Source organism: Danio aesculapii, chromosome 1, assembly GCF_903798145.1.
Source record: "Danio aesculapii chromosome 1, fDanAes4.1, whole genome shotgun sequence".
NCBI classification, from domain to species: domain Eukaryota; kingdom Metazoa; phylum Chordata; class Actinopteri; order Cypriniformes; family Danionidae; genus Danio; species Danio aesculapii.
In genome coordinates, this window is record NC_079435.1 from 46,468,098 (window position 1) to 46,492,274 (window position 24,177).

A 24,177-nucleotide genomic window follows, 5' to 3' on the forward strand; every position below is an offset into this window, starting at 1 on the left:
TGTTAAGGGAGCTCTGACGACGTATTGAGTGCTGTACGTGTTCATACTTTAAAGTAGTCCAGCATTTCTGTGTTAAAAGTTCCTTTTTATTGGTCTTAAGTAATATTACAATTTGTGGTTAATAATCATTCAAATGAAAATAAATAAACATGAAGCTAGTATTTTTGCCTTAACTGTACAATTCCATCATTAAAGTTATGCAAATACAATGCTTTTAAGTTTGTACCTTTTAAAAGAAATGCCTTGTTGATCAAAACAGAGCTTACTGACAAAACTACCTCTCTGTATATTAAACCAGGCAGCAAAGTGTATTAATCTGTGAAGATTACCTGTAGTTTTCTTCTGACAGAGGCAGTAGACACAGATGGAGAAGAGGAGAACACACACCGAACACACACTGAACAGCAGATTCCAGCAGAAAACACACTCTGAGACACCAGGAGTGGAGGTGCTGTTCAAGAGCTCAGAACAGGACGTCTCTTTCTCAAAATAAAACAAACACAAATAAATCAATGAATGATCATTAAAATATGTTTGTTCTGTTTGTCTTGCGTCTTGAAAAGCTCTCCAGAAACTACATAAGCAGAGACAAAACAACCAGCAGAAGTTTTTTCTTACCTGCATAAGAGAGACGTGTTGTTCTGTTTCCATTATAGTACACTGCAGATCCAGAGATGACGCCTCTTTCATCCTTATTTATGGAGTTTTTAACATTTGCACAGTAGTACAGGCCCAGATCAGAGACACTGATGTTAGTAATGTGTAGATCATGGGAATTACTGGCAGGGTTGTGGATGAAGCTGAAATGCTCAATTGTATCAAATATCCTATAATCCATTACTAAAGAGGGCTGGTTTTCATGAGAGCAGTTTCTTATCCACACAATCATGAAGCCATGAATAACAGAGCGATCACAGTAGAGAGTGATGTTTTCTCCAGCTGTGACGATCATCTCCACTTCTTCTCCAGACATTTGTTTGCGACCGATTAAAATAACTATAAAAGCAGACAAATAACACTGAGAATATTATTGGAATAATTATTTATTTAAATCTCAAAGCAGTTCAAGTATAATTATTCTTACATATGAGTGCGATGAGAGCAAGTCGTGGCCTCTCCATGGCAGTGAGTGATTGTGAATTACTGACACTGCTGAGGGCCTTCATGCAGACCAACGGCTCTTATCTGATTGGTTCACGTCAATGGAAAGTTTTACTTAAAAACATCCTGCGTCAGGAGGGGTTGGCTTCCCATTGGGTTATTCTTTGATGTACAATGAACACACATATCTTTGGCTTTGTGAATCCGGCACTTGATTAACTCATTAAATAAAATGAAGTCAACAGGAAATAAAAATACTGCCTTTCATCAGTAAACAGAGACAGATTTAGTTTGTATGACCACAGATAGAGTCGGCATCAGAAATGTTTGATTATAATCACTAAAATATGTCTTTTACACTGGAATGAAATAATATAATTGATCTTTTTCTTTGTGTTGCTGCTATAATTGAGGGTTTTTATGTTTGTTCAGTTTAATAGGTCAAAACTGGAAGCGATGAAGGAACAGCATCTGAACATGTCAAAACAGGAAACCCACAAGCCCCGTTCAGAGCCTGTACAGTACATCCTCTTCACATTAGCTTTTGCATTTCACTGATCTGATCAGATCTCTTAGATCATTGTCACAAAGCACAGATTTTCCATTAGGCTTTCTTCAGTCTTGTGTATTGATTAATGTGCGCGAGGGCAACTATTTGTTTAATGAGGGAGTTTTCTGAGAGATGAAGAGCTGTAAAGTGAGTGTTCAATTACAAAAAGAAAGGATTATACAAACTCAGTGTTTCCTTTTTATTAAGATTAACTAAACTGTATTACTTTAAAAGAAATATAATTATTAAAGGATGTCTAAGAGCAAATAAGCCCAACAGGGTTTTTTAATGTCATCTTCATCATCATTTTCATTCCCAGGCCAGCCGAGAGACATAGTCCCTCCAGCGTGTCCTGGGTCTTCCCCAAGGCCTCCTCCCGGTGGGACATGCCTGGAACACCTCCTCGTGCGGGCCCACCACCTACAGGGGGAGTCGTAAGGGGCCGGTGCATTGTGGAACGGGTGGTGTTCGAAGGTTAGGACCAAGACAACCCAATCGTCAAGGACAGAAACTCAAGGTTTTTAAATGTAATTGCATTTAATTTTAATTAATTATAAAATAAATATTTAATTAGTCATCACTATTGATGGGTTAGATTTTCAATATTTAACATTTCCAGCAATTATTCAGCAGTAATTAAACATCTCTGTAGCATATCCTCCAGCTAAAATGTAGCATATCTTCCTGCTTAATGATCAAACTTAGAGACCTGGATATCGACACGTATCTCTGCAACTGGGTTATGGACTTTCTGACTAACAGACCTCAGAATGTTAGATCAGGCCACATCTGCTCCACCACCGTCACACTCAACACTGGTGTACCACAGGGCTGTGTGCTGAGCCCCTTCCTCTACTCCCTTTTTACCATCGACTGTAGGCCTGTGAACAGATCCAACACCATCATCAAATTTGCAGATGACACCACAGTGATTGGTCTAATCAGCAACAATGATGAGACTGCCCACAGGGAGGAAATACAGCATCTGACCACAAGGACCTTTCCTGGACCACCAACACCACCAGCCTGGTCAATAAGGCTCACCAGCGCCTATTTTTCTTAAAGCAACTTAAGAAGAACCAGCTTTCATCAGCCGTCTTGGTGAACTTCTACCGCTGCACAATAGAAACCATCCTGACCAACTGTGTCACAGTCTGGTATGGAAGCTGCTCTGTTGCTGAGCATAAGGCACTGTAGCGGGTGGTGAAAACTGCCCAACGCATCACAGGGACCACACTGCCAGCCATAGAGGACATCCAGAAGAAACAGTGTCTGCGCAGAGCACGCAGTATTCTTAAGGACACCTCTCACCCTGCTCACAGACTGTTTTCTCTCCTGCCTTCCAGCAGGCGCTTCACGCTCCCCCGGACAAAAACCAGCAGACTGAGGTACAGCTTTTTCCCCAGAGCTATCTCCCTTCTGAACTCTGCCCCCCAAATACACCCACCACACTCCTCTAACTTATACTCCTCAAAATCACTGCACTATTTAACATTTGCATACTTAAAAATTGCACATATTCATTGCACTACATTGCACTGATTCATTCATTTATTTGAACTGTACATACCCACTGCATGGACATTTGTAATTATGTTTATCTATATGCACACATCTGATTATCAATAGCAACCTGTACATATATTAATTTATTGTAAATCTCTGTTCATAGCTAATCCAACCTGTACATAATGTTCATAGTACATCCATCTGTAAATATCACCATAGTTTTTTCTATAACTGCACTTTATAACTTATACCTGTATCCTGCACTTGCTGCTATTGCACTGCTGGTTAGACCTAAACTGCATTCCGTTGCCTTGTACTTGTACATGTGTAATGACAATAAAGTTTAATCTAATCTAATCTAAAATGGTTCAGTCAGTTGAGCACTGCAGGGAGCTGTCCATTGTTCTGAATTTACTCCACACTAAACTCTATTTTCACATTAAATTCATTACATTTCATATGTGCCTGATCAGTGAACAGATACTGTCATTTCTCAAGAACTAAAGAAGGTCAAATGTAGTAATTAAAACATAATAGAAAACACAAACAGATTGAATTGCTTTATGAAAAGAAATTTTGTTTGCGAAAGTAATTATGGTGCTTGAATGATTTTTACCATTTGATTTAAAATGTCAAATGTTGCACACTTACAGTATATGTTGCATTGCTCTGCTCTTCTTTAAATAAACCAAACCACAGTTGTGTGCTCTTTACACTGTTCATGATTCATGGTATGTATTTTAATAAATCAGACTTGTGCAGTCTTCAGTTTCTCAACAATTCTAAGTTATGAAAGTAATAAAGCAACATTTACAGCTGCAGCTTGCACTAAATATTTTCTTACTCTGCTTCTTTCTGTTTTTGTCTTACCATAGATTTTCACATGCATTGATGTGTGTGTTGAGCATGCAAGATCACCAGCTTGACCACAAACACTTTTAGGACATTCAGTCACATTTAGGACATTCATGCCTGAATGGAACACTTGTGGTTTATGTTCTCGCCTAGCTTTTTACAGCAACTGCAACATCACTGCACCAGCAGCATCAGTAAGACAAAGAAGAAGAAGAAGAAACACAGCACTGAGCCTGAAACTGATGTTGGCTGCAGGCAGAACCATTTAGGACCCTGTCCCTGACATAATATAAGATTAAAAACAAATTTACTTTAATATAGTAAATGAATCATATTACTAATCATTTCATTTTATGAATAAAAAAAATAGAATCCTGTTTACGTTTGATATCTTTTTACTACTGTAAACTAGTGTGTCAAATCAGGCCGCTTCGATGCACAATATGCACTTACAAAAGCTCAGAAGAACGAAATTAAATCATCAAACGTAATGACAAAAGAGAGATGTTTTCTAAAAAGAATCCGTTATGTATTTATTTTTAACATAAACAAAAAAAGCTAGATAGGAAAATTCTATGCTAATTTCTAGGCTAATTGTCATTGGCTAACTTATAGGTTAATTGTTTAAGGTTGCTGTTCTGTTTGTTTTGTTTTCTTGGACAGACATTGTGATTGTAATTTAACATATTGCAAGCTGTATATTAGTAATGAAAACAGGTATTTAAATTCATACAAACGAAAAATAATGTATTTCGAAACTTGCACCTTTTCCGCTGTGGACGCCATCTTGTGGTCAGACGCTGGAATTCATTCGGCGCGTGAATGTTTTCACTACTCTAGCCGTTGAGTGTACACAAAGGCCCTTAGAAAACCTTCACATTCAACCAAAATATCGAAAACATTAATGATAATTCAATAATAATATTAATATTATGAAAACAAGAGCAAATGGGGTAACGTTACATAAACATGACTGTACGGTCATGTGATCTGAAATTGTGGTGAACTAAGAAATGGTAAGCGATATAATTTACTTTTTATTGTTTACAATAATAAACCATTTTGAACTTATACTTATATTCCTAATATCTTTATGAGCAGTTAACACTGTACGTAAAATCAACTAGAATAGAATTGCATTGACATTGTTTGAGAAAAAATATTTGAGTGAAATTTATTATTTGAATTTAATTATTTGCTAAATATGACAGAAATATTAAATTTGAAAGAAATATGAACGATAGTCAAAATGAGTTCTGCTCTTTTAGCATTATTACAGTTTCGTGAGTTATACATGAGTTGATTTAAATGTAATATTATTATAATAATTATTATTATTACTATATTAATTATAATTAATACCTATTTAATATTATTTATATGTTTAGATGAGATGTATCGTTGTTTCAGATTAACGATTCAAATTGTGGTTGCTATAGCAACGCGTGTTATGAGCTATGGTTATGAGGTGACTCAATATATAAACACCGAGACTCGCCGCTGTCTGTTGATTGAGGAGAGGCGAATTTCTGAGACATTTGCTGAGGATTTCTGTGCTGATACTGCAATTCTTCAAGGAGACCAGAGGATTTCTGACAGAAGACTTTTATTTTATAAGGAGATCGACGCTCAGAGCTGAAATTATTCCTTTTGACACGTTTTGTTGCTCTTTTGTTGTGTTTTTTTATTTTTATTTTGTTTTTATTGTTTTTATTAACATTTTTATTTGTATTTTATCTTTGTTCTTGTTTTCAGGTTTGCTGGAGTTTGGAGGAGTTTGTCAGATGGGTGAAAACCGCAGTGAGTGAATTAGATTTATATCTGTTTATTGTCAATCATAATATGATGTTGTATAATATTTGGGGGAAATGTGATGTAAATAAACTAGTACAAATGAAGCCATTTCAACACAACTGTTCCCAGCTATAAGTGATCAGATGTCTTTTATTTTCTGTATATGCTGCTACTAAAATTGATTGTTGATTAATTCTTTTAATCTTATAATAAACTTGTTTTGTTGTTGCCTCAGGCCGCTCCAGATCCAGGAGTACTGCTTTCATCCAGGCAGCTGTTCAGGACGTCTGGACACATGATGGTGATGGTGAAACCCAGACCGTGAGCCAAGAGCTTGATGGATTTCTCGCACCTTTGCCTTCCCTGTTGGCCGAGTCTGTATCCACAGATCAGGGTAACAGGAAGAGGAAGCGGCAGAGTGGCAGCCAGCAAACGCCAGAAGATGAATGTCTGTCCACCTCATCTAGAAGAGCTTTCAAACGTTCTTGCAGAGGTCAGAATGGCTTATTCAAGAAGTGATCATGATGTTTCATTAATGCTCTTGTACAGTTTTCTCTACTGCAGCATGTTTTCTTTGAACACACATTTCTACTGCTCCTCTGTGTTGCAGACGCGTATGAAAAGGGCCCACTGCTGGGAGAAGGTGGATTTGGCTCTGTGTTTGCTGGGATGCGCAGGTCTGATGGACTGCCAGTAAGACGTTTTCTCCGCTCTTCATTCAAACAGCCTTTAGAAATGCTGATATCAGTAAATGTGATGTGTGATGCTCAGGCAGGTGTGATTTGTTATGCTTTATCTGTCTACAGGTCGCCATCAAGTATGTGTCTAAAGAGCGGACAGAGAGGAGACTGAGAGTTGTGAGTTCAGTGTGATCCTGTTGTTGTGTTTGATGTTTCATTGGGTTCTGAATCCAATCATTTGTCCTGCAGGAAGGTCAGGGTCGGCTGCCGCTGGAGGTGGCACTGATGACCCGCGTCACTTCAGCTCCTGCCTGCCCCAATGTCCTGCAGCTGCTAGACTGGTTTGATCGTCCCAGACGCTACATCCTGATCCTGGAGCGTCCGGATCCCTGCCAAGACCTCCAAAGCTTCTGTGAGGAGAACGGCTGTCTGGATGAGCGTCTGGCCAAGAAAGTGCTGGTGCAGCTGATCGCGGCTCTGAAACACTGCGAGAGCCGCGGAGTCCTGCACCGGGACGTCAAGCCAGAGAACCTGCTGATCTCCACAGAGTCCCAGGACATCAAGTTGCTGGACTTCGGCTGTGGAGATCTGCTCAAGCGCTCGGCCTACAAATACTTCTCAGGTGGGTTTGTGTTACAGAAGGAAACACTCTGTGGGTGTTTGTGAGCTTTTGATGATCCACCAAAGGGAATTTGTGTGTACTGGAGTGTTTTGAACGAGTGTTTGTGTCTCCTTGTGCATCTTAGGAACTCTTCAATACGCTCCACCTGAGTGGTTCTGCAGACAGCGCTATCATGCGGCTCCAGCTACTGTGTGGTCAGTAGGAGTGACCCTCTTCAACATCCTGTGCGACCGTTTCCCGTTCAGAGGTGCACTGAGGGTCACGTCCAGAAGCAAACTGACCTTCCCCAGAAATCTGTCAACAGGTAAGAGACTCACTGAGAGATCAGCAGAAGTGTGTTGCTCTGTGTTTCTGAAGACGGTGTTGTGTGTATCAGAGTGCCGTCAGCTGATTCGCTGGTGTCTCAGTCCAGTAGCGGCTGATCGGCCCAGTTTGGACGATATTGAGCGCCATCCCTGGTTACAGTGAGCAGGTGGCCAGTGACATGACACTTATCTGAGTGACGCACTCATGGCTTTGATTGTGTTGTTAGGGTCAGTCTGGATTAATGATCTTAATGATTTGTGTAGGGTGAGCAAGAGTTACACAGGAAGTGCAGAGAACTGCTTCCTGATCACCTGCAGAATGAGGAGTGGGCATAAACTAATGGCAGACTCACCCAGCGCCCCCTCACCTGCACTAACCCACCGCTTCAGATGACTTTAATGTTAATAGAGATTTTAATAATAAACTTATTATTTAGAAAAATAATTCAGGTGTAGCGTCTTCTAGAGTGACTGGAGAGAGCTCAAATAAAGGGAGAGTTTAGACAGAAATCCAGATTTACTCACTGTTTACTCAAACTCAAGTGGCTCCAAATCTTTGAGTTTGCACAAAAGAAGATATTTCGAAGAAAGCAGTGTCAGATATTCATGCTTCACACACATTTATACATTCTGAACAATCAAGACTGTATTTTGAGGTTTAAAAAAATCAAATGCAGATACCAGAACACTGCCATTAACACTCTATTGTAAAAGCACATATTGCATATTAGAACAATTACTTTAGTTTACTCGACTTTACATTCTGCTGGTTCTGACATTAGAATAAATACTGAAGTCTGAACTCTGAACTCTTTTATTTCTCTGCCTTTGTTGCTGTGTGGAAGGCATGTCTAATGAAGCATAACACACTTCATCACCAGCCTGAAACAGAATTTATTTCATTAAATTAATAAACAAATAAAAAAACTATATTATATTATATTATATTATATTATATTATATTATATTATATTATATTATATTATAATATACTGATGTAATTTATGTTGCTGCCAAACAAGTGTGAATAAAATATATTAAAATTATTCTCAAAATGTGCTCATACCTCAACATGTCTGTTCTCATATGCAGAACCTACAGGAAATTAACAAAACATAAGAATAATTCACATTTGGTTCATCATGAAATCTAAGGCAGGCAGTCTAAGGCCATAAAAGTGTTCAGGAGTAAATGATTACCTGTAGTTTTCTTGTGACAGAGGCAGTAGACGCAGATGGAGAAGAGAACACACACCGAACACACACTGAACAGCAGATTCCAGCAGAAAACACACTGTGATGCAGGTGATGTGGAGGTGCTGTTAAACCGTTCAGCACAAGGAGACTCTTGCTCTAAAATGAACAATAGGCCATGTTTAAAGTAAATAAAAAAAATACATTGATTTTATTTTATCTTACTGATTACACAACTCAAAATAATGAAAAATATGAGTTTAACTCTAATGAATTTGATAAAAGTGGTTAGAAAATCAGGAGGTAAAGATTCTGATATAAAAACACATTATAAATCATCGTTTTACAAAATATAATTAATTTGCTGTTAATTTAATTTAAAATATTATTAGAAACTAAGATTCTCTTTAAAAAACTAATTATAAAATTATAGATAGACTTATTTTACTAATATATTTTTAAATATACATTATTTCTGTATTTAAAGGTGGACTATGGCTGCAGGATTGTGTTGCTTATTTATTTGCAGGACTGCATTAATTATCATGAAAATTAATTAAAATAACATTAAAATAATAAAGCTTTGGTAAACATATAAACTTTTCATTAAAGCACAACTATATTATAAGGAGATAAACTATAATTTACACTATTATTAGAATAAATGACACTATAATTTACACTGTAGATGTTTGCATGTCTCTTCATCAGCTATATTAGAAACACATTTAAAGAATTTGTCTACACAAAACAAAGCAATGAAAGCAGCAGTTGTTTCTCACCCAGGACAGACAGTCTGGTTGTCTTGTTTCCATATTTATACTCAGTGTTTGGTTTGATTCCTTGTTCATTTTTATATATTTTTGTTTCTCTTTTCCCACAGTAGTAAAGTCCCTCATCAGAGACACTGACATTCTCTATATGCAGATCATAGGAGTTACTGGAGCTGTTGGGCACAAAACTGAACCGTGGAAACGTCTCCTTGAAGAGTGTTGAGCGATCTATTGACAGAGATGGATGATTCTCATGTGAGCAGTTTCTCATCCAAATAATGTCTGATCCAGAAGGTAAAGCACAGTAGAGAGTGACGCTTTCTCCTGGTTTTACTCTCATGTTCACTTCTGTCCCAAACACTTTCTGCTCTTCACACAACAAAACACCTGCAGAACAAATGCAAGAGTGTGTATTAAATCTCTAGCACATCATAAAGAACACATCACGACATTCAAACACACAGAAATATTGACTCACACAGAAGTATGATGACTGTAAGTCTCGCTCGCTCCATTTCAGAGACTGTGAATGTGAGGGTCTTCAGCTGCTGAGTGAAGGGTCCGGTTCATTGTGGTGGGAGGGATCTCTGTGGAAGAGCTCTGAATGTTGTTTTGTTTTTAGGGTTATAATCTGGTCTGTTCCCTCTCATCTGTTCCTTTTAAACACACTTTAAAAGCTCTTTTAGATGTTCAAGTTTAATTATAAAATGCAAGAGTGAACTCCGTTTCATAAATTGTTGGGACTTTTGTTTTGGACAATGTGATATTTAATGTTGTAATGGAGATGACCTGAAGTGTTGAGCGTCTTTATGAGTTTCTTGTTTCGCATCGTTCATCTACATGCTTATTGTTTTCTTTGGCTTCTAAACCTCCAGAATGAATATATTTACTCAAAGTTTCTTTTGCTGTTGGTCTTTAAAAGTTGCTAGAAACTTATTTTTGCTTTTGTCTGTAACCGCAAAGCTTTCCATTCCATATGTGCTCTCTATACAAGCTCAAGTCACAACTAGTGCACTGACACAATCACGAGGCTGTGGTTTCCTGTTTTAGCTTGTCTAAAAATCCATGGTGAAACAAGAGCGATCATGGTCAGTTTTATTATAATTGATTGATTGATTCATTTATTGATAAAGTGTGCTAGTATGGTGGGCCTGGTGATAATCTACAGACACTGTTAATCACTGATAATCTACTGTTAAATGTAAATGAATAATGTGTATCAGAGTTACAGTGTGTATTTGATCAGTCTGGATTTGACATGAAATGAGAAATTTACTAAATTGTAAACACAGAATCTGAAAGTGAAAAATATCAAACATATAATTTTAACTTGATCAAAACTCATAAATACAGAGACGTAAACATTCACAAGAGGACCGTGACAAAGGCCACTGGAAACATTTGTGGTTTGGGTTGTACCCTAGAAAAACAAAGAGCAGGGTGGACTCTCTCCATCACCATAACTAACACTTCAGTCACACATGAAAAGCTCTTCTCACATCCTGTGGCATTTAACAGAATAACTCTTGCACTAAATGACTACAGTACATTTCTACATCAGTGTACTGTAATGATGGCTGGCTCAAAATCACGTACTGTAATTTCCTACTATATAGGACAAATGGAGTCAGGATTTCTAGGGCACGAATCTTGACTATATTCATGCTTGTTCTTTCTTATCACTTATGATGAAGTAGACTGGGTAAAATACTAGGCTGATATTGGATTTAGTACTGATCATCTGTATATTTTACATCACGAACAATAAGAACTTTGTGTACCAGTTTGAGCTTGAACAAGTGTGTTTACATTATTTTTAATATTTATTATTATTAAAGTCTTAATCCAATCTTACTTAAATCTGAACACATCATATGTGTAGTTTATTGTTGCTGTTTGTTTTGTTTTTGATGAATAAAATAAGAATACAAAAGTAAAGAACCGGTCAGACTTTTTTTCTAATACAGAATCATAAAAACTATCATCGTCATATAAACTGGATGGTCAAGACAACGCAGATGGACAAGTGGTCTTGACAAGTAGCTTTGACGTCCCTTCAGCTATTAGCCACCAGATGGAGCCATTGTTCGTGACTCCCTCTTTAAGCTTTATTCATGTTCACAGCAGTCATTGGTTCACAGACGCTAATAACTATTACATATTTTTGTGTTAATATTTGAAAATAAAAGTGATCATTCATGAGTGAACATTTACATGCTAATTTATTTTGAGATATGCAGATGATCTACAGCTATAAACATACACAGCCCTGTCCTGTTATTAACAAAGTGTTTTTCTTAATAACACATACACTCTTATTGAACAGTCTTTGGACACATTAATATTGTCAAAAAATAAAATGTTAAATCCTAAAGAATCAGTGGATCAAACTATTCATTTAGAGACATTTGATTGTAATAGGTAATACTGTAAAAACATGTCTAATGATCAAACTCGATCAGAAATAAGACAGAAAGTAGACTAAGAGCAGTTCATGTGTCAGATGTTGGTGTAGGGATGTTTAGATGTCAGTCGTCTATAAGAGACTTCAGTGTGGACGCAGATCTTTCCAGTCTTACTCGCCTCACACTGATGTTTCTCCAGACAATCTGCCTGAAATGATTGACAAGGAGAGAAAGGATCATATAAACTAGTCAAAAACCACATCAGTCTACAATTCATCTTTGAAATGGTCAAGAGAAAAAGAATATAAAATAGTTACCATAAAAACATTTGCTTTAAGAATTTCAGCACTCATGTCAGAACCTACAACACACAAAATGAAGCCGATTAATATACTGTAGTAATTTATAGTAAATACTAAAGTGTTTTTGATCTATACTTTAGTAAAGGACTGAATTAATCTGTTGTGGTAATTCTATAGTTTCTGTGGTTATGCAACAACTATAGTAATGTTAACAAACCAATACTGCACTTAATGCTACTATACACCACAGTTTACTGTAGTAAAAACTAAAGTATACTACAGTATTTGTCCCGGTTGATCAGTAGTTGTAGGTTCATATTCTGCTGCAGCATTCATGAACAGTTTTGTAAATACTATAATATACAGTACAGTATAACACAATTTACAGTGGAATGGTTGAAAAACACTCCAGTATTTACTATAAATTACTGTATTTTCTCATGTGTAAAAGTCTAATAATTACGATTATAGTCAAAATGTTAAAAGCTAAAAGAACAAATGTTTAAAAATGCTCTACAGATTCACTGATTTGTTCAACATGAATGTAAATGTGTCGATGAGCTCTACCTGTAGTTTGAGGACGACAGAAGCAGTAAACACAGATGGAGGACAGCAGTGAGGAGAGGAGAACACACACCGGACACACACTCAACAGCAGCGTCCAGCAGAAAACACACTCTGACACTGGAGGAGAAGTGGAGGCGATGGTGGACTCATGTGCAGAATCTGCTGATAAATAAAACACACAAGACTGAATATACAAATGAAGAGTTTCTGAAGCGTCCATAACATCTAACTTTAGAGGACATCGTCTTATATATTATTTTACAGACATTATATAAGTAAGATCTTTTCTATTTTAATTATAATGTTTAGGCCATTTAATGGCATTAATCAGTTGTTGAAGGAATTAATTTCAATTCTGTCTTCAGTTTTTCACTTTCCATTTGCTCCAAACCATGAGTTGAACACAAAATAATAAAACATTTCAGGAATCCTTTAATTTCTATAGTCAGTCAGTGGAAACCAGAAACCACTCAGGTGACCATCATTTATCAAACTATCTGATTCTGTTATCATTTGTGTCTTGAACTAAAAAACTAAACAGGATTAGAGCAATTTTAGAGAGAGTGAGTGATAACAGATCAGAATTATTAGAGTTAGTAATGGTGAATTACCCCTACTTTAGGATTATTTATATCAGATTTACATTTCAGACACACTGAGAAATTCTCAATCACACTGAATTTACCAACATGCATAAAAGCTTTAGATGAGCCACAGCAGGAATATCTCCTCACCCAGGACAGCTAGTCGAGTTGTTTTGTTCCCATATTCATACACATATTTTGTGTTGACGCCGTCTACATCTATAAATGTCTTCTTTCTTTCCGCACAGTAGTAAAGTCCTTCATCAGAGACACTGACATTCTCTATATGCAGATCATAGGAGTTACTGGAGCTGTTGAGCAGGAAACTGAACCGTGGAAACGTCTCTAGGAAGAGTTTTGGGGGATCAATCAACAGAGACGGCTGATTCTCATGCGAGCAGTTTCTCATCCAGACATTGTGAGACCCAAACGGTAGAGCACAGTCACAGTAGAGAGTGACGCTTTCTCCTGGTTTAACTCTCATGTTCACTTCTGTCCCAAACACTTTCTGCTCTTCACACAACAAAACACCTGCAGAACAAACAGGTGAAATAATTGACCTCATAAAGAATAAAGCACAACATTTACAACACTAATAAGTGGACTTACACAGAAGTATGACGACTGTTAGTCTCTCCATCTCAGTGACTGCTGAATGTGAGGGTCTTCAGTGTGGTTAGCTGCTCTTGTCTGATTGGATGACTCTCTTTCTGGTGGTGGGATGGGTTTCTTCTAAAGGGTTTTGATAAGGATCGGAAATGATCTTGTCTAGTTTCTCACAACCAGGATAAAAAAAAATGTGTTTTTGTTTTTTTGTAAAACTTTTGCAAACTGATTGATTGACCGACACACATGCACATGTGCATAAGAATGTAGTCATTTGAGGCATGTGTAGGTGTGAAAACCGCAAATCATTCTAATACATTTGTGTGCTCTCTGCAAAAACTGCACACAATGCACATATATAATCACATGGTTGTGGTTTCCTGTGCTTCCTACAAGCAAAGAACATATCTTAAAGATAAGATTACAAATATGGTCGTCCTGTGTGATAATAATAGGGTCTTATTTTGAACCGAATGGACTACAATCAAAATTCTTTTTCCTTCTGATTCCTTGGCTCAAGCAAATTCAAACGGACCCATTGCAAAAACTATTTGTACTAAATCATCCTGAGCAGTTTGTCAGATTTTCACCAAAAATTGATTCACATGATCTACAGACCATGCTGACCAAAAGTTATGGACTTCAAGTTGATTAACTGTTTTCGATTAACTTTAAAAGAAAATGTAACGTAGAGCTTAAAAAAAAATTACTTAAGGTGTTATCTCAGTAACGTATTTACACCAACTTGGTGTGTGTTGTCTCATTTTGCTTATAACTTCTCAACCCTCCCTGTCCAAATATATATAAAATTGCAGAGTCAACATGCCGAGTCGAATGATGTCTGATTTTCCCAGGTCAGCCATTTTGAATTAAGCCAAAAATTGCTATATTTTATGGACGCATTTGCAAATTGTTATGAAAGTTGGTATGTGTCTTCGGGACTGTGCCCTGAAGCGCTCAAAAAGTTTCATCACAGCGCCACATTTTAGCCAAACATTATAACAATATTTCTAAAAATGCTAATAACTTGTGACTAATTTTGCATATTGTTATGAAACTTGTCTTGATACATTCCTTGGGTTGTCCTGAGAATATCAATACTAAATATGCCTTAATTAACTGAACTTCCTGTCCACCGTCTAGCCTTAAGTCAAAAACCTATTTTTTCAAACTCCTCTTAAATCGTTTGGCTGATTTGCACCAAATTTGGCTCAGATGATCTTCAGATCATGCTGACAAAACATTATTGAATTTGTGTTGATAGGTGAAACGGTTTTTGTTTACTGCACTGACAAACATGATGGCGTGATACCAAACTACATCTGAGGCTGTCTCTCTATGATCAAGATAATGAGACCAAATTTTAGGTGTAAAAAATATGATCACAGCGCCACCTATGGGGCAACATTTATAAGACATTCATTAGCCATTATTACAGTTTTTCTCAGTTGCTTTGGTGCATTTCTCACAACACTATTTACATTTGCATGGCAATTAATGCATTTCTCAAAACAATTAGTACAAACTGCTAAACCTTGTTGATAACCTGCAAAAGCGCATCACTTACTCAAAATGGATAGCTCATTCCACAAAAGCAAGTATTCATGTCAATGAAAGGGTCAGTGTCATCAAGATGAAAAAAAGTCCATATGATAATGTTATAAAACAGAGTTGCGTTGTATGAACGCAATTGATGCATGTCCAAAAGCATTCGCAATTTGTTGGAAGGAATGAGAAACTGCTACTTTAACATGCACAAATGACTAATTGTTTTAAGAAATACATTAACTGTTGTGCAAATCTAAATAGTGTTGTGAGAAATGCACCAAAGCAATTGAGAAAAACTGCAATGTAGCTTACAAATTTGGTAATAACTTTTGACTGCATATGCTTATTTTAGTGAAGTTGGTCTCAAATTATTCCTTGGGTCATGTCGACAACACAGATGCCAATTATGCCATAATCTGCCAAAACTTCCTGTGTGTCATTTTGATTTTGTTGAAACCAATCTTTTTTTAACTCCTTCTAGACTGTTTATCCAATCTTCACCAAATTTGATTCAGATCATCTTCAGATCATGTAGACCAAAAGTTATGGCATTCATGTCTATATTCTGATGTCATTTAGCACATGCGCAACTTGATGTAATGCTGCCAGATGACATTACAGGCTGAATCACTGCAATGGTTTGAAGTATTGAAACCAAACTTAAAGTGTGTGATTTAGACCTGACTTTGACCAAACCGCATCAGTATGCTCTACCTTCTGTGTAAAATTGATAAACAATTAATTTCTATCAACAGAAATCATACAAATTTTATCAACTGACTGGTCTTGCTAAATTCCTTCGATCATACCGAGAACATTGATATAATTTATTCCCTAATTGACAAGACTTCCAGTCCACCATCTTGAATTAGTTTGAAAATTTGCTGTTTTGAACTCCATAGATCATTAGCCCCATTTCCACCAAATTTGCTCAGACCATACTGCCAAAAAGTTATAGAATTTTCCCGTTGCTCTAGCTTGTTTATGATGTGGCCGCTGGGCTGCTTGGCCTCGATAATTGCTGCTTGCAGCTATATTTCTTATTATTATTATTATTATATAGTATTATATTATACAATTTAACAATACAATTGAAGAAAAATGATGATTATTATTAGCTTCTCAAACATTGCATGATGAAACAAGGACAAGACAGACAGACAGACAGACAGACAGACAGACAGACAGATATATAGATAGATAGATAGATAGATAGATAGATAGATAGATAGATAGATAGATAGATAGATAGATAGATAGATAGATAGATAGATAGATAGATAGATAGATAGATAGATAGATAGATAGATAGATAGATAGATAGATAGATAGATAGATAGATAGATAGATGTGCACACATTCTGGACTGTCACAAAGTCTATGGAAACATTTGTGGTTTGACCTTAATTGAGCAGGTCAAAGTCTCTTCACTAGAAACGCTTGTTAAAAATAACACTGCTTTCACACAACAAACAAGCTCATATCCTGTGGCAGCTGAGGTCCATATTGTCAAGCACAAAGACTGGAAGTGTGTCTACACAGATGTTCTGCCCCATGTGGTGAAGTGTAAAATAAAACTGCAGTTCCATTGATATCGATAAATAGCCACAATCTCATGTTTAAACTTACTTTGTACTTTTCATGTATATTTATTTATATGTTTATTTACATTAATTCAATTATTGAAATGAATATGTTCCTCAAACATGTTCCTTATCTTTAATACATTTATGATTTGCCAAACACAGTTAGAGACACTCAAATTAGTTTACAACATGAATTGATAAAACACTAGTTTACAGCAGTCACATACATAAAATGAATAAATCTGCAGTTTAACAAGCTTGTGCTATATTGTTAAAGAAATGAAGTGAACAGAAAAACTTTCACTGTACATCAAGCTTTGCAGACGCTGCATGCATACAAACCAATCTGACCCCAAACTCACCACATAAGCATTTACACACACTAACCAGCCTCTGTCCGGTCCTGTTCAAGACTCATGCACACAATGAGTCTGAATGGAAACATTTGCGGTTAACATTAATCTTTTGAACACCCTTCCTCAACAATAATAAATAATATTGATTTAACAAAAAACAGACAGGACTCTTGACCAAAACACGTTTAAAAGAGAAATGCCTTATTTAAATATTTTTGAGACTTTTAAGATTTAAATTTAAAATAATGTCTTCTTCAGAGAAGCAACTAGTTTAAGAAAACTGCAAACATTTTAAACTAAACATCATTTTACACAGGAAATACACTTCAACATCCTGTTATTCAGACCCTTACTGTGTGTGTGCAAAGACTTCACACTAAACCACTTTTAATTCAGGACAGAGAATGAAACGCCAATTATTCAGGCATGTTTTATGCAGCAGATGCCCTTCCAGCCGCAACCCAGTACTGAAAAACACCCATACACTCTCACATTCACACATATACACTACAGCCAGTTTAGTTTATTCAATTAACCTATAGCGCATGACTTTGTGCAACTCCTCACACGAATGCCAACTGGCCCAGCCGAGACTCCAGCCGAGAACCAGCGTCCTTCTTGCTGTGAGGCGACATCGCTATCCTCTAAATTATATTTAACTTTTTTTTTTTCCAACTATAAAATGGTAAACGCACAATTAAAAATCTAAAGAAAATGAAACAAAAATTCTTAATTTCTCTAAAACTTTACAATTTATAGTTATATGTTTGAGAAAAAAAATATATATATATTTTTTTTTTTTGCATAAGATAATAAAAAAGGTACAATCAGAAATGTATATATTTTTTAGCAATCTCAATGCATTTTTTTTTTTGCTTTAAAAGATTTGAGAAATCAATATTTGTTGAAACATTCCTCATTTTCCATCACAACAAACTCTAATGTGTTACTCTGACCAATCAACATTTTATTGTCTGAATAAAATGGTCGAAATGAAAGATAATTTTGGCCTGAAATTTTAAACAAATGTCATCAGCTCTTCAAACTATTAAATATATACAATCGAAGGCCACTTTATTAGGTACACCTTGCTAGTACCGGGTTGGACCCCCTTTTGCCTTCAGAACTGCCTTAATCCTTCGTGGCATAGATTCAACAAGGTACTGGAAATATTCCTCTGAGATTTTGGTCCAAATTGACGTGATAGCATCATGCAGTTGCTGCAGATTTGTCGGCTGCACATTCATAATGCACATCTCCCGTTCCACCACACCCCAAAGGTGCTCTATTAGATTGGGATCTGGTAACTGTGGAGGCCATTTGAGTACAGTGAATTCATTGTCATGTTCAAGAAACCAGTCTGAGATGATTTACAAGTTATCCTGCTGGAAGTAGCCATCAGAAGATGGGTACACTGTGGTCATAAAAGGATGGAAACGATGTTAAAGGGATGTTGACATGATGCTCAATTGGTACTAATGGGCCCAAAGTGTGCAAGAAAATATCCCCACACCATTACTCCACCTCCACAAGCCTGAATCTTGATACAAGGCAGGATAGATCCATGCTTTATGTTGTTTACGCCAATTCTGACCCTACCATCCCACTGTCGCAGCAGAAATCGAGACTCCTCAGACCAGGCAACGTTTTTCCAATCTTCTATTGTGCAATTTTGGTGAGCCTGTGTGAATTATAGCCTCAGTTTCCTGTTCTTAGCTGACAGGAGTGGCACCTGGTGTGGTCTTCTGCTGCTGTAGCCCATCCAACTCAAGTTCAACATGTTGTGCATTCAGAGATGCTCTTCTGCATACCTGGGTTGTAACGAGTGATAATTTGAGTTCCCTTCTGACCGCTGGCATCAACAAGGCATTTGAGCCCACAGAACTGCCGCTCACTGGATATTTCCCTTTTTCAGACCATTTTTTGTAAACCCTAGAGACCAGCCTGTCTGGCACCAACAACCATGCCACATTCAAAGTTACTTAAATCACCTTTCTTTCCCATTCTGATGCTCGGTTTGAACTGCAGCAGATCGTCTTGACCATGTCTACATGCCTAAATGCATTGAGTTGCTGTCATGTGCCTTATTAGAAATTTGTGTTAACAAGCAGTTGGACTGGTGTACCTAATAAAGTGGCCGGTGAGAGTGTATATATGTATATACATATATATATATTTTATAATATATATTTATATTATCAAAAGTTTGGGGTCAGTATGGTTTTTAAATGTTTTAAAATAAGCTTATTCTGCTCCCCTATTTATTTAATCAAATATACAGCACAAATTGTAAAATTGAGAATTTGTTATTGCACTATAAAATAACTGTTAAAAAGTAGTTTGTAATTTAGTTTAATCATTTGGATTTTAAAGATTAATTTTCTGCTTTATTACTCCAGTCTTCAGAAATCACTCTAATATTAATTATTATCATTATTGTTATTATTGTTATTATTATTATTACTGGTAATAGTAATAAAAGCAATAATGACTGGTGTAATAATTTCATTTAAAACTACATACATTAAGAAAGCAGTTATTTAAAATTTTAATAAATATTTAACAATGTAACTCTTTTTTCTCTTTTTCTTTTTCACGTTGATAGACAGAATAAATGTCTTTAAAAATTAAGAAGAAGAAAAAACTGACCCAAAACATTTAAAGTAGTCTCTTTTTTATAGCTGTATATTGATTAGCTGAATTAGCATTAAATGCTCAAGAGATAAATATTTGATTGCTTTGTTTTCTATTCTTTTACGAGTTACAAATCTCAAAAAGGTGTTAAAATAATAACTGAATTGCAAATTGAGCATAGTGATCTTACTAGGACATAAATAGTATAGAATGATACTGACACTTCTATTATATAGTGATACCGTCTTGCACCCAGCTGCATTTTAATTGCTGTTTTATGCATTTGATAGATGTTTTTAATCTTGGACATTGCATTTTTGTTTTCCCCATTTTAACCAATCTGTTGTGTTCCTCCTGTCCATTTCATTACAGATTGAGTCAAGAATTTCTTCACACATTTTTATCGTGTTAGTGTACTTTTAATTATTGAATACATTGTATAAGTATATATAATTGAGTTTACTTAAAGAGAGTAAACCTGTTGTTAAATAATTATTAAGTAAACAAGCTATGCGCATAATTATAAAAGTTAAGTCAATGAGTCCACTGACAAGTAAAATTAACTTGTCGGTTTTAAGGCAATGTGTTAACTAATCACTTTTTACAGTATACTTACTGTAAGCACAATTTAAAGCTGTACTTTTTCAAGTTTTAGTTGAAGTTGACACAAGCTGATTATTTTCAAATTTAAGTTGTACTTATTACTATTTTCTGCTGCCTTTTTGTACTATTAATTAAGTAAAACTTTGTATTTTTACATGAAAGTTGTTTTGGATATTTTTACATCCCTGAATGCACTTCAGTTGTTGTTGTTTTAGCTCTATTCAGTTTCTGTTCTGACCTGAGCATATGTACTGAAGTCTGAACACTGCACTCGCTTTGTCTTGCGTTTTTTCTGTCTTCTGGTCTTCATATCTAAAGACGCATAGCACACCTCTTCATCTTCACCCTGAAATAAAAGTTATACATAATACATTATTACACTATATTACATTATTACTACATTATAGTATTACCCACTATTCAGGTCTAAACTCTCTCTAAGCTGTTTTATTATCTGTTCTCTCCAACTATGATTTATTACCCGTTAAAAAAAAAGTTTTTATTCTATAGCATGCTTCTAACAAATATTTTTCAAAAGCACATCAGAAAAAACAGAGCGAGTGTCCATAATGACGTGAGTGCTTGTATGTTCATACCTCAACTGTATTCTTCTTTGCAGTTGGACTTTTGATCTGTTGCAGCATCTAAAATGTGTTAAATACAAACATCACTTACATGCAGTACTTAAATGGATCAGAATGCAGTTGTGCAATACGGTTGTTTAAATTTCTAACATAAACTGTGCATGCAGCAGAGTGTAAGCAGTGTGTGTGTTTTTTAGCAGCATTAACAGCTTTATTGGAGCTGGGTCTATTTTTAACAACCAAAAACAAGAAAGACAGTAAAAAGTAGGAATTTTACCAATAATCCACTGATAATATTTACAGATTTGTACATAATTAATCAAAAGAACTCAAATGATTAAAAATGCAGCAAATTTTAGTTTGGGCTTACAAACCAAATTAAAAACAATTTTTAGTATCAGGTTGCTTAAGACATTAATTATTATTAATAATTATTTAATATGAAATTATAACTATATTAGTATAATTATTATTATATCCATCATGCTAACAATTGAAACAAAATGACATGATAACACAGGCGATTGTCTTCCGGGCACCTGAAAAGAAACAGAATGCATTCCTCATAGAGCTTGAGAAGCATACAGTTCTTTATGACCTACATAATTATTAAAATAAAGACTTGCAGGTCAAGGAAACAGCAGAAGAGGAAGTTACCGCGACCATTTGTGAAGATGAAAAGTAAAAATAAAAAGTGTTTATATGGATGGATGAATGATTAGATAAAATGTGGAGATGCAGTGTGAATTACCTGTAGTTTTCTTCTGACAGAGGCAGTAGACACCGATGGAGAAGAGGAGAACACACACCGAACACACACTGAGCAGCAGATTCCAGCAGAAAACACACTCTGAGACACCAGGAGTGGAGGTGGTTGTTCAAGAGCTCAGAACAGGACGTCTCTTTCTCAAGATAAATAAACAGAAATCTGTCAATACATTTTGATCAATAAAATGCTTTTCACTGATGAAGTGTCCTTAAGGACATATAAAATACTATAATAATTGTTTCATACCTGCAAGAGAGAGACGAGTTGTTCGTTTCCATATTGGTACAACTCAGATCCAGAGATGATGCCTCTTTCACCTTAATTACCTTTTTCTCTGTTTTTACACAGTAGTACAGCCCCAGATCAGAGACACTGATGTTAGTAATATGAAGATCATAAGAATTATTGGCAGTGTTGTGGATGAAGCTAAAATGCTTAGTTGTTTCAAATATCCTATAATCCATTACTAAAGAGGGCTGGTTTTCATGAGAGCAGTTTTCTTACCATAAAATGAGGGAACCAGTAGGTATAGAGAGATCACAGTAGAGAGTGAGGTTTCTCCTGCTCTGACTTTCATCTCCACTTCTTCTCCAGAGATTCTTCTCAGACTGCACAACACAACACCTTTAAAGTAAGAAAGTAACAGTGCAAAGTAACTATAAAATACTAAACGATACTGTACATAGATATATTATAAACATTGACAGTTGATCATTAAAATACTTAATATTTTTAGCATTTGTAAATAGGTTTATTTTCTTACACATAAGCAGGATGAGAGTAAGTCGTGGCGTCTCCATGTTAGTGAGTGATTGTGAGTAACTGACACTGGTCTGGTGAGGGTCTTAATGCACACAACAGCTCTTATCTGATTGGTTCACGTCAATGGAAAGTTTTACCTAAATGTCCATGCCTCATGAGGGGTTGGCTTTACAGTGGGTTTTGGTGTGTGTGTGTGTGTGTGTGTGTGTGTGTGTGTATACAGAGGAAGGACAGCATTAACCAATCACTGTTCCTTTACAGACTTTTTTTGCTATGACATCATGTGATTTGTGCCATCTAATTGTTCACCAAAAAAGAACATCATCAAATCATCATCATCATCAAACAGATACGCTGTGGAGGTCAATATAATCTTTTGATTGACAGATCTATGTCACATCAAAAAAAAATCTTAATTCACACACAAAAAGGGGTCCACACCACAAATAATAAAATAATTGCACAGAGGAAATGGATTTTGTTGCAATCAATTTTACAAGAAATAAATACAACGACAGGCAATTTACATAATTGAACAACATAACCGGTGTGGATGCTAATACAGTATAGTTACTACTAGATAAATATAACTACTAGAGTTATCTTTATAGTTATCTTTCTTGGTTTTGATGACCCTTAATTCAAAAACATGTCAACATGTCAAAACAGGAAGTCACAGCTTTAGACCTCTGTCAGCAAACACTTTGTAAAGACTTCACAGCTCTAAGTTTATCATTGGTCAAATATATTTCCTTTATTCTTTGTGTGCTTTCATATGTTGGTTAGGGTGTACACAAGCTTGCTTTAATAACTGTGTTACTGTTACTTGGCAAAAGTACAAAACTATAGCTTTCTTTTTCAAACATCTCTCATTTGTCTTCCTCATCATCACAAACAGCTCCTATAAAAATAATGCATGTGTCAATTAATTATATTATTTGAATTAGCTCTCCTGTGAGAGGAAACTTTATAAAGTATGTTTCTGATGATGGGCTGGTTTCGTAGGCAGTGCTTATGTATTATTGGTCAGGGAACTCGGGATCCATTTTGCAGCTTTTATTATAAATCAGTGTAATAAAGTAAACAGTGGAGCACAGAATGATTGCAGGTGAATGGTAAACACAATACAATAGTGCACATGAGTAATGACGATGATCTAATCAGACAGTAGATAATCGTAGATGATGATACAGGCTATGGTCAGGGGCAGACAGCAAACACTCACAATGAGGAAACAATCAAGATCAGCAACAGACAAACTAAGAAAGATTGCAGGAGAAAGAGGTCAGTAGTGTTTGCGAGGCAAAACAAGACTTCAGAGTGAGTGAACAGGAGAGAGCAAGTATATATGGGGTGAACCATATATATTTATGGTGGACCAGTATATATTGAGTTCAGCTGTGCCCTAATCAGCGCCAGGCACAAGGTTTTGGCACATTTAGTTTATAAATAGTTCAACCCAGTCTCATTCTGAAAACATGACTCTATA

At 36.0% G+C, this 24,177-nt stretch overlaps 2 protein-coding genes across 4 annotated transcripts; one reads left to right on the forward strand and one right to left on the reverse strand.

Moving 5' to 3' along the window:
- The first annotated feature begins 364 nt into the window (after positions 1-364).
- On the forward strand, positions 365-8,715 carry LOC130215336 (serine/threonine-protein kinase pim-3-like). The gene is made up of 8 exons (XM_056447225.1): positions 365-432; positions 5,766-5,815; positions 6,045-6,302; positions 6,420-6,502; positions 6,616-6,666; positions 6,739-7,111; positions 7,236-7,415; positions 8,636-8,715. The coding sequence occupies exons 1-8, from the start codon at positions 365-367 to the stop codon at positions 8,713-8,715; spliced, it is 1,143 nt and encodes a 380-aa protein (XP_056303200.1).
- Positions 8,716-11,823: 3,108 nt separating this feature from the next.
- LOC130215466 (uncharacterized) lies at positions 11,824-14,011 on the reverse strand. 3 transcript variants are annotated; one of them, XM_056447373.1, is made up of 5 exons: positions 13,850-14,011; positions 13,391-13,771; positions 12,657-12,818; positions 12,105-12,148; positions 11,824-11,995 (listed from the first exon to the last, which is right to left on the reverse strand). In XM_056447373.1, exons 1-5 carry the CDS (start codon positions 13,878-13,880, stop codon positions 11,882-11,884), a joined length of 732 nt encoding a protein of 243 aa, XP_056303348.1. In that variant the 5' UTR covers positions 13,881-14,011; the 3' UTR covers positions 11,824-11,881. The 3 variants fall into 3 exon arrangements, with proteins under 3 accessions (XP_056303348.1, XP_056303424.1, XP_056303282.1); XM_056447449.1 differs by having other exon boundaries at positions 12,657-12,815; positions 13,391-14,011; XM_056447307.1 differs by having other exon boundaries at positions 13,391-14,011.
- Between the last annotated feature and the right edge of the window lie 10,166 nt (positions 14,012-24,177).